This window comes from Helianthus annuus, chromosome 9 (assembly GCF_002127325.2).
Source record: "Helianthus annuus cultivar XRQ/B chromosome 9, HanXRQr2.0-SUNRISE, whole genome shotgun sequence".
In the NCBI taxonomy this organism is placed as follows: Eukaryota; Viridiplantae; Streptophyta; class Magnoliopsida; order Asterales; family Asteraceae; genus Helianthus; species Helianthus annuus.
Window position 1 is genome coordinate 129,317,689 of NC_035441.2, and position 12,217 is coordinate 129,329,905.

Here is a 12,217-nt window from a genome sequence, read left to right on the forward strand (position 1 = left end):
GCGGTCTGGCCAAGCTGACATGGCGGGCTCTAATTGGACAAACCAAAGAAGCCGTTGGGCTAGCCGTTGATTTAACTATCAATGGCTCAGATCTAGCGAAGCCCACCAAACCCATGCCCCCAACCCCCGCCCCACCATACCCTGTTTAAATGTGGGTCGCCCCATGTCTGCCACCCCAAGCCACGTGTCAACAAATGCCCCAACCCAAGCCCAACCCCCGCCCCACCATACCCCGCAGTCTTAATCCACCATCCAAAACCACTACCCTAAGGGTGTGGTCATGACCCAAACCATTAGCCCCTTATTTATTATCTTTGTCTAAATAAAAAGGAAATGATTTGTTGAAAAATGGAAAGGAGGACCATGGTTGCCATGGTTTAATCCATGCAAACCATGGTGGATCAATCAAGGGGGTGGTGTAGCCTTCCATTCATATTCCTAGGTGGCAAATCATGTCCTAACCATGATCCCCACACCCTATAGCCTAAATACATTATTTCTGGTTCAATGGAATAAATAAGTATAAGAAACAGCCCTATAAATTACAAACTTCTTTTTGCATTCAACCATATTTGGACTATTAATATGGTATCTTAGGAGTTAGGACCACTACTACAACAAGTACAACACCCTTGATTTCATTGCTTGTTGCACATGTGAATAGTGTGAAAGCAGGATGCTCAAAACTCGGAAGTCAAAAAGTTTATATAATGTTCTCGTTGGAAAAAAAATGCGGATGAAAGATTTCGCTAGATCGAATTGGGTTCAAGAATAGTAAAATTATTGAGATTTCTTGATGTCTCTCGATTCTAAAATCCAGAAAATTATGTGCTTCTACATGATGCGTGAAATAGTAAAGCTTTCTCATGTGTATAACGTAACACATATGTATATATCCCACATTTTACATTCAATAATTATTGCATTACTCAATCAATAACCATCTTTTTTAACAAATGACGTTAGTACAACTTTAATAATCTCTAGTCCAATGTAATTGGTTATGAACTTAGCTATAATATGACTTGTTGATAGTTATCAAAGCAAGATGTTTAGGACAACGTAATATGCAATGAGCAATGGTATGGATACAAGCGTGCCGAATATGACCCTGACAATGGCAGACAAACAGATGTAAGAATATAATATTATTTACAAAAAAGATGGAACAAAAGAAAACGTAAGAATAAAATACTATTTACAAAAAAGATAGAACAAAAGAAAACGTTGGGTTCTAGTAAGGGTGGCTCTTTAGTGTTACCAAATAAGATCCTAAAACTTGAAGTATATTTAACATTATTTTCTGGTTACATAAATAAAAGATTTAATAAAAATTATTAACAGTAAAACTATAAAAATAAATTACCAATTTTTTAGACTTATTTTTTTATATAGTAGGTGTTTAAGATTATATTATTTTAGACAGAGTTTATTTTAGAAGGACGACACCTTTACTAATATACTTGATTATATAAAGAGTTTATTTTAGAAGGACAACACCTTTACTAATATACTTGATTATATTAGAAACTTAAATATATTTTTTCAATAGATATATTGCTTATACAGTTGTTTTAACAAAAAAGAATTAATAGAAAATTGACGCTGAATAGTACTAAATTAAATCCTAAATATCACAAGAAAAGTTAAATTATTACACTAAAATTCTTGTGGAAAAAGGCCTAAATTAGAATTTTATAGAGTCACCCCACTTCTACTTTCATAATTTTTTTTAATGGATAACATAATTAATCTCGAGTACTTTCAAGACATCTATCGGACCAAACAAAGTACTTTGAGAGTAATTCGATTCCACTACCAATTCTGTGGAAAACCTGGTAACCCACCCGCCCGTAGGCACGACGGTGAAATTACCAGTAAAATCCGTTTTGCTCAAAGATCAAAGCCAAGTTTCCATGATTCTCCTATTATTACTCACAAGTGTCTCATTCTGCATCAGATGAGAGGTGAACATACATCTCTCAAAAGAAATATAAATCTTTCACCACTAGATCTAGAGATAATTGGCACTCCTACTTTCATATACTTGCTTGGTTTTCATTATCGACAACAAGTTTTGTAGTAATTGACAGAATATATTTGATCAACTACGTCATAATCATAAAAATGTTTCCATTGGCTTTTTGTAAAGAAAAAAGTTAAGTTAGTCTTTTCATTGGCTTGAGGAGACTTTTTATTAAAAAGAGTACATATACAAAAAGAAAAGCTTACGCGGTGCTGAGTAAGTTTGCATGAAGTCCATATTCCTTTGCAAATACGAAAGAACCAATGGCTTGCGGTAGGGCAGCCTGTCCAAATCAAGGTAACTTTTTTATTCTTTACAAGCATAGAGTGCAATAACTTTTATAACATGTCTAGTGATGGGTGAAACAAATGTTCCACTTTTGGGTATGAAGTGACATATGAAGCATAGTCAGTAAGGGGACTCGGGGCACCCCCGTTTTAGTCCGTGATTCTTTTCTACCACGAGTTATAACACCGCCGCCACTCAATTAATAACGCGTTATTTTGAAAACGCGTTAAACACATCACGCGTTGAAGTTTGATCAAATGAATGTGTATTACTTGTACATTGGGTATTAATACTTGTACTTTGGAATCCCATCACTAGTGATACCACCCCCCCTACATTTCTATCACTAGTGATAGAATATTGGTTGTGCACATGGCATGACTTGATTGGATAGTGGGAGTGATAGATTCTATCACTAGTGAACCACCCCTAGTCCCCTAAAGGGGTTAGAAGTTAAAAAGAGGTGTAGTAGGGCTTGAAATTTTGCAATGATTAGATATTCTAATAGAATTAAATAAAAATAAAAAAAACCATGAAAAAGATTCTATTGGTCATCCATTTTGAATAAAGCGTTATAAATAAAACGCTCTTCGAGTTTTTTGAAAAAAAAAAACGGCCAGGGGCGGCTAGGATGGCGTAGAGGGGCGTTTTTTAGGGAAAAACGCCAAAAACCTCCTCCACTACGGGTGGTCTTAGAGGTAGACTAAATATACCTCTCCTTCTTACTTTTTATACCCTCTTTTAGAAAATCAATTAAAAACTTGTGATATTCAGCCCTTTGTAACATCATTATTTAAAAAAGTTTTTTTTTTCATAGTAAAAGGGTTAAAAAACACATTATATAAACATGTAAATGTTTTTTTAAAAAAAATAAAAAATGTGTTTTTTTAAATAAGAAAGAAGGTATTTTTATTGTTTACTTAAACTATCTTTCTTATTTAAAAAACGAAATTTTTAATTATTTTCAAAAAAAAAAAAAAAAACATTTTCTTTTTCACATAAATGTTTTTAAAACCATTTTAAAACTTTTTCTTTAACGAGTATTTTAAATATATATAGTTGTTTTTAAATAATAATCATATAACGTTTTTTTCTAAATGATAAATAAAAATTGTTTATTTTTTTGGTGTACTCTCTATGCATGTAAACGAACTGAACGTAGTGAATCATCCGGGAATCCTTCATATGGAACTTCATTTATATAAAAATGAACGGACATGAACAATTCTTTTTGTTTATTTCGTTAAATAGACGAATATAAATATATGTTTCGTTGTTCATTTGTGTTTGTAAATGTTCTTTATGTTCGTTTATTTATATTCGTCAGTTTATGTTCGTTAATATTAATTCGTGTTTGTTTGCTTATGCTCGTAAGTTGTTCATTAAGAATGTTAACGAACGAACACGGACACAGACACGCACACACTCATTTTTTAGACGGGCGATCATGAACGCGTTAATTAACCATTTTTATTTACTAACAAACTAAATGATTTAAAAAAAAACACACTTTCTCAAAAAAGTAAAATAATTTTTAGAAACTGGAAACCGTAAAAATGAATACATATACCACGAGTATCGATGTTTTTCAGTCGGTATTGATTTATTGAAGCCGAAATCATATAAAACTAGTATTGTTACCGGTATCAGTATAGTTTGGGTGATATTCGATTTCGTTCATTAAGATAGCAGTTAAAATTTCTATGAAAGATATGCAAATAACAACTTTTAGAAATATTTAATAACACTTTCATAAAAAATAACTTTTAGAAAAAAACGTTATTCAAGAAAAATATATTTTATAGTAAATTGAAGATAAAACATTTTAGAAAAAAATTCTAATAATAAAAGATAAAAAAAAGGCCAAAAAAATAAAAAAGAAAAAAAATTTAAATTGTATTAATTTGAAACTTAAAGGAGGGGGTACGTTTAATAAAACTCAAGGAAAAGGGATACGTTTAGCAGCCCCTTTTATAAGCTTTTCTCTTTATTTGTAAAATTTAAATTTGCTACTAAAACAATTGGAATTTTAAAATTGATTAGCGTAGGTAATTTCGATCATAAACTTTTAAAAATGAAGTGTTTTTGTGACGGTCTTTCTAGTACCACTGTTTTTAGTTATCACTACTACGTACATAACACATTTTGGACGGAAAATGTTTCGTAATATATAGTTTCGTCACTAATTGTTTTTGTGATTAACTTATGAAGGATATTAGTGACAGAAAGTTCCATATTTTAATTTGACAAGGTTTTGGACGAGCTTTTTATAGATCCCCTAATTAAAAGTTAAAAGAAACCATTAATTATTCGGTTTTAGTGCACAACAGTACAAAGTGTATTATTATATATAACTCCTGCATGGGTAACCATTGACTTCATGAAAAATCAAGTTGGTCAAACCTTAATTTGGATTAATTTGTTGGTGAGATATTATTCTGTTAGCTATTTTTGGATTAATTTGTTGGTGTGATATTATTCTGTCAGAACAGGTATCATAAGCCTTAAATTCATGGAGTTAATTAATGGAGAATTAGATGCCAAAAAAAGTATTTGATGAGCGAATGACAACCCTAGATGCCTTAATTCTACACCGTTGCAAATATGCAAGAGAATTAAAAATGGTGAGTTGCACAAAATATAAAGCACATATATCAACTATAGAGATTAATATTTCATTGATATTTTATTTGATTACCAAATTGTTGACCCCCTTTAATTTTATAACTTCTAATTTTTTATGAGTTTTTGTTGACCCCCTTTAATTTTATAACTTGTAATTTTTTTATGAGTTTAAAAACGGGTAAGAGAATGTTAGTTGACTTCTATTTAACAATTAATTTATAAAAAAAGGGTTGCTAATCAAACTTTTAATTGAGGTAGAATTTGTCTCCAAAACTTTTATAAACGAAACCATTTTTTGAAAATTGCTAAAGCGAGATCAGGATTACTCTAATCAACATATAATGTATGTGAAGACTTTATTTTTTTGAACAACGAATTTCTTACTCGTGAGACTTGAACTTAAGACCTCACAGTTAGGTGTATTAAAATGCTTTTGTCTTGCTACTTAAGTGTATTAAAATACGTTTTGGTTACCTGAATGATGGCAACATGAAGAACATCCCCTCGCAGACCAACAACAAAAGATCCAATTGCCACGGTCACTGGTGCTACGATAAACCTCAGTATCATTGCAACTACAGCTAGTTTCGCACTACATTCAATCATCCTATCTTGCATTGCCATGAACAGTCCTGCATATTCTCCAATTTTAAACCACAGAATAAAAATAAGTGAAAAAAGCATCCGAATTTAATAAAACAATAATGCAGTACAGTTTTGAGAACAGAAACTATACATTACCAGAAAGCAAAGCATATATGAGAAAAAAGATTTACAAGAGAATCGAATTGTAAAAAAGTTAGGCCGCTCGTGAGCTATTTGAGATTGTTCGCCAAAAGCTTGAATCGAGCATGGCCTCGTACATTGAGTTTTACTAATTTAGCGAGTCTAAATGAGTCTATTATTTATTAATTAATATACTTTATAGGTAAGGACTTTTCTAGAAAAAGACATTTTTGAGGTCTATATAGACATTATGTTTTAGATTTTTGGTATGATGTTTTAGATTCTTTTGGCATGGTGTTATATAGAAAAACATAAAACGTAACAGTTTAAAACACAAGCAAATATATTCTAAGCATGAAATTCAAAAAGAACATATAAAAAAATTAATTAATGTGCTTTAAATTTCATGCCAAAAATACATATGATTGTATTTTAAATTGTTACATTTAGTGTTTTTTTATATAATTCTATGCAAAAAGAATCTAAAGCATTAAGCTCAAATTTTTAAACAAAATGCCCACATAGACTCCTCAATCTTTTTAGGAAAAATGTCGTTTGTAGATTAACCCTACCCACCAAATATATATTCACATGATAATTATTTCATATGTAAAAAGCTATGATAAATATATAATAATTAAATATATAAACTATGTTACATATAAAAACTATATATATGTACACACACAAACATAGTTTTAATCTGTATATATAAAATATAAAAAATAATAAACAGTAAACGAGACGAGACGAGCTCGAGTTTTAAAAATAGAGCTTTGAAAACGAGCTGTCTCGACTCATTTACACCCTATAAGTGATACAAATGTTGGTGTATCATAGTTATAGGTATAGTGATTTGGATGTCAATAATAATAGCGTAGAGAAGCTCACCCATGCACAACATGGATATTCCAGCACCAGCTCTCGACATGATATGTACCGATCCTTCCATGATAATCGGCATTTCCAGATTCCACCTGCACTAATGATTGCAGACATAAGAGTCATGAGAGTTCTTAGCACTACAATGACATATATGAAATCTATATATATTTATAAGTTTTAGGAATGATACAAAGTTGAGCAATCTATCCCAGAACAAGCATTACCTATTAGATATGAGTGCCCAAATAAGCCCGAGACTGCAAGCGTAAGAGTTCGGGTTCTTAGCAAGCTTTAGTCCAACAATTTTTGCTATAACCAATAGAGAAGTTTGTTTACTTTTGTCATCCACATTAGTGCTTTCACAATTTGTGGCAGATTCTAATGACGAAGCTCCTGAATCCAACGATCGCTTTGCGCTTTGGAACTCAAACATCATGAGAAGGACCATTATCCAAAGCATGAATTGCAAAATGGATGATTGTATGACAATATTCTCTCCAAGAGGTCCATACATTGCTTCCATGAGAGGCACCCCTACAACAAGTGCATTGTTTAAGCTAGACAAAGAGAAGCATGTAATGGACCAAGCATAGTTTCCTTTCTTAGTAAAATTAGCCCATAACAATATTGCTAAGAGAATGATGGCTTTGGAGATGACATCAGCTGCCAAGAAACGATAGTTCATTTTGTAAGGATTGATGCGGGTTGTGAAGTCGAATGTGAACAATGGCATGATGAAGTAGCAACTTAGCCGGTTTATCGCGTCACAATGGTCGGAGTTGAACATGTGCCACCACTTCACGGAACCATAACCTAAAATCAGTGCTGTGTAGAGTGGAAACATTGCGGCAAGAACCTTGTAAATGTCTTCCCACCCTATCATTTCTCTTAGTATTATTATTCTGTTAACTTAATATATGTTGTGTGGAAATGATATGACTAAATGTGGTTGTATATTTATAGATGCAACTAGGTAACGACAAACATATTAAATAATGGTCAAATGTGGTTACCCTAAGGCCTAAGAGAATATTTTCTTCAAGTCCTAGAATGATGTGCTTTGTCAGCCACCATTAACAAACAGTGCTCATCAGCCCGTACACAATGCTAATTTGGTGTGGAGGAGTAAAGTTCTTAGAGGATGGTCCTCTACGTCAGCGTTAGCGTTACGTCAACATTCAAGGAGGATGCCCCTTCAACGATGGACCAAAAGAAATGAAGGATGTGCCTATATATGTATATGTGTGTGTGAGAAGGGGGAGGCATGGCAACAACGTCATGGGGAAGATGTTCACGACGCTGCCGCACCCCTGAAGATGGTGTTGAGGGTCGGCGTCCGTACAAGACAGACCCGGACGCCCTCGTACCGAGTAGCCTTATACACAAGTAAACAACAACATGAACAATCAAAATGTGTATTTAATTTCAACTCATAGTTCAAAATTAAATATTTAGTTTTCTTACGTCTCTGTATTGTCATAATCTTTTACATTTATTTTTCATCATTGAATTATCTTTTTTGATAAATTATATAGTTTATGAATTGTTAACCAACTTATTATAATAAACTAGTGATATTTCCCCGCGCTTCGCGGCGGAGATTAAGTCGGTATCAATTTGGTTCGTTACAGTACCTGCACTCGATATAGTAATTGAAAGAGAAAACACTACATCGATAAAAAAAAAACACACACATATTGATATGATACCTATATATGTTGTTCAGTTGATATCTGTTCGGTTCGCTTACATTTTATGTTTATTTTATTTCAACATTACAATATTGTTTTTGATAATGGATATTAATTCAGCCACTATCGTACCAAGCCCAATCGAAACCAATTGAACAACATTTGTATTGGAATCAATATTTTTTTATTTTTAGTTTTTTTTGCTTTCAATAAACTGATAATGTATCACTACCATATTGTAATGAACATCATCGGTACTGGTATACATTCCGTTTTATTGTTTCCTGTTTAATAACGGGTACTTTGATCGTATCTTAAAAGTTATATGAGAGAACAAAATATACTTAAATCAATTAAAGTAATAAACTAATAAAAATAATAAAACCTTAGAAAAAACAATATTGAAAAAAATAAAAAAACAATTGTTTCTCTCTTTTTATTATTCAACATTACGACGTATATTTTTTAAACGGATATTGTGTCGCTATCATATCAAATTCAATCTAAACCGATTGAATAACATCTGTATCCGTGTCAATATTTATTTTTAGTGTTTTTTTGCTTTTGATGAATTAATATCGTATCGCTACCATACCGTACTGAACAACATCAGTACCAGTATACATTCATTTTTTTGATTTCTTGTTTGATAACTGGTACTTTGATCGTATCTTAAAAGTTATATAAAAATATATGTTTAAATCAATTATTCCATATATAAATTATCAACTTTTTTGTGCATCATGACTTGTACCCCATGCTTGGGAAATTTTCAAAAAAAAAACTTGATTTTTCACTTTCAACCTTAAAGTTTTATCTTTTACGTTTTAACCCATTTGAAATTTTTACTTTTATCTCAAACTTTTTCATCTTTTGTAATTTACCACAACACTTTATTATTTACAACTTTGGTCCTCCATACTTCTTATCTTTCGCAAGTTTTTCGTTTACGTTTCGTTCTAAATTTTGCGAGTTAACTTGTCGTAGCGTGCATGTGAGGTTCAACGTTTTTGTTCTATTTCTCCATATTTGACAGACCCGTCGCAACGCGCCCATTTTTCCCTTTTGAAAACTTCGCCGCAACGGGCGGGTCCTAGATCGACTAAGTTATTATTTTCTACGTTTTACGTTTTTGGTTAATTTCTCCGCATTAACACACTGTAACGGGTGTGCGTGGTTCAACGATTTTAGTCTCCTTTTCGTTCAGTGTAATTTTTACCATTTTATCTATTTTATTTTTACGATGTTGAGAGTCGATGTCGTTGTGGCATTGGTGCTACTTGGCACGGTTTTACGAACATTTTTAACCTATTAAATTTTTTACTAATATTTTGTTTCGGTTTACCCCTATACTTCCTTTACTTAAAAACTATTTTTTACGTGCATATTTTATGTACGAGTATGTATAAATATGATTTCTTCTGCATTCCGACGTAAACTTTTTTTGTTAGACGAGTCAGGTCAAATATAATACGTTTTCGTTTAAAGAAACCATTTTGACATGCATATTTTTATGTACGTTTCGTATAAATTCAAGTTATTGTTTGATATGAATTCCATTTACTTTACGTTTGATCCAACGACAATGCTTATACAGACTACACTGAGTTCAACTGGATACGTCGAAATGTGTGTTTTCATATGGTTAATGCATCATATAACGTTTGGACTAATCCATTCAATGTTTACGATGTACCCGCGCCGCAAAGCGGGCGGGTCTTAACCCTAGTTAAACTAATAAAACAATTTAATAATAAAAACCTAGAAAAAAAACAATATTAAAAAAATATCAAGAAACACTGTTCATGACCACTTTGAATTAATATGTATAATAATACTTAATAAACTAATTTATATGATTTTAAAATTATATACAATACAAATGCCTGAGACAAGGGATTTTAAGATACGTAAAAGTTAAGAATTTTTTTTTTTGTTTTAATGCGTAAGGTACAACCTAAAATGAGGGTAAATTACCTTTTTAAACACTAATTACACTTTAATCTTCTTAACTTAGTCACACTTTAATTCCTCTTATCTTTAATAAAATGATTAATTAATTAGTAGTTACACCATAAAAACAAGTATTTTATTTTATTTAGTTTAACTATTGTGTTACTATAGTCTTTTTAATTAAAAAATTGATATGTTACGTAATTAACAACGTCTAAATAAGTATAACTGGAGGTTACATGTTCTTATTATCGTATACATACTTCATTAATAATGATTGAAAAGTAAAATAAATATGATATACAAGTCATAAGTCATTAATGCAAATGGAACAAGTAGTAAACCCAATCTTTTTTTCTTTTTTTTTTAAGGAAGTACTAAACCCACTTTTTTTTTTTTAAGGAAGTATTAAACCCACTTTTTTTTTAAGTAGTGGAACAAGTAGTAAACCCACTTTTTTTTTAAGGAAGTACTAAACTCACTTTTTTTTAAGTAGTAAACCCACTTTTTTTTAAGGAAGTACCAAACTCACTTTTTTTAAGTAGTAATTAGTAAACCCACTAAGGGCATGCCCATTAATTTTCTTATTTTTGGTAGTTCAAAAATTAATTAATGTGCTTTAAATTTCATGCCAAAAATACATATGATTGTATTTTAAATTGTTACATTTAGTGTTTTTTTTATATAATTCTATGCAAAAAGAATCTAAAGCATTAAGCTCAAATTTTTAAACAAAATGCCCACATAGACTGCTCAATCTTTTTAGGAAAAATGTCGTTTGTAGATTAACCCTACCCACCAAATATATATTCACATGATAATTATTTCATATGTATAAAGCTATGATAAATATATAATAATTAAATATATAAACTATGTTACATATAAAAACTATATATATGTACACACACAAACATAGTTTTAATCTGTATATATAAAATATAAAAAATAATAAACAGTAAACGAGACGAGCTCAAGTTTTAAAAATAGAGCTTTGAAAACGAGCTGTCTCGACTCATTTACACCCTATAAGTGATACAAATGTTGGTGTATCATAGTTATAGGTATAGTGATTTGGATGTCAATAATAATAGCGTAGAGAAGCTCACCCATGCACAACATGGATATTCCAGCACCAGCTCTCGACATGATATGTACCGATCCTTCCATGATAATCGGCATTTCCAGATTCCACCTGCACCAATGATTGCAGACATAAGAGTCATGAGAGTTCTTAGCACTACAATGACATATATGAAATCTATATATATTTATAAGTTTTAGGAATGATACAAAGTTGAGCTATCTATCCCAGAACAAGCATTACCTATTAGATATGAGTGCCCAAATAAGCCCGAGACTGCAAGCGTAAGAGTTCGGGTTCTTAGCAAGCTTTAGTCCAACAATTTTTGCTATAACCAATAGAGAAGTTTGTTTACTTTTGTCATCCACATTAGTGCTTTCACAATTTGTGGCAGATTCTAAAGACGAAGCTCCTGAATCCAACGATCGCTTTGCGCTTTGGAACTCAAACATCATGAGAAGGACCATTATCCAAAGCATGAATTGCAAAATGGATGATTGTATGACAATATTCTCTCCAAGAGGTCCATACATTGCTTCCATGAGAGGCACCCCTACAACAAGTGCATTGTTTAAGCTAGACAAAGAGAAGCATGTAATGGACCAAGCATAGTTTCCTTTCTTAGTAAAATTAGCCCATAACAATATTGCTAAGAGAATGATGGCTTTGGAGATGACATCAGCTGCCAAGAAACGATAGTTCATTTTGTAAGGATTGATGCGGGTTGTGAAGTCGAATGTGAACAGTGGCATGATGAAGTAGCAACTTAGCCGGTTTATCGCGTCACAATGGTCGGAGTTGAACATGTGCCACCACTTCACGGAACCATAACCTAAAATCAGTGCTGTGTAGAGTGGAAACATTGCGGCAAGAACCTTGTAAATGTCTTCCCACCCTATCATTTCTCTTAGTATTATTATTCTGTTAACTTAATATATA

At 31.8% G+C, this 12,217-nt stretch overlaps 1 protein-coding gene across 2 annotated transcripts; it reads right to left on the reverse strand.

The window, feature by feature from the left end:
- Nucleotides 1–870: 870 nt before the first annotated feature.
- LOC110878648 (auxin efflux carrier component 5-like) lies at nucleotides 871–12,217 on the reverse strand. 2 transcript variants are annotated; one of them, XM_035977586.1, is made up of 7 exons: nucleotides 11,522–12,217; nucleotides 11,304–11,389; nucleotides 6,775–7,084; nucleotides 6,557–6,642; nucleotides 5,414–5,571; nucleotides 2,233–2,309; nucleotides 871–1,111 (listed from the first exon to the last, which is right to left on the reverse strand). In XM_035977586.1, exons 1-7 carry the CDS (start codon nucleotides 12,178–12,180, stop codon nucleotides 1,039–1,041), a joined length of 1,449 nt encoding a protein of 482 aa, XP_035833479.1. In that variant the 5' UTR covers nucleotides 12,181–12,217; the 3' UTR covers nucleotides 871–1,038. The 2 variants fall into 2 exon arrangements, with proteins under 2 accessions (XP_035833479.1, XP_021982681.1); XM_022126989.2 differs by lacking the exons at nucleotides 11,304–11,389; nucleotides 11,522–12,217 and having other exon boundaries at nucleotides 6,775–7,477.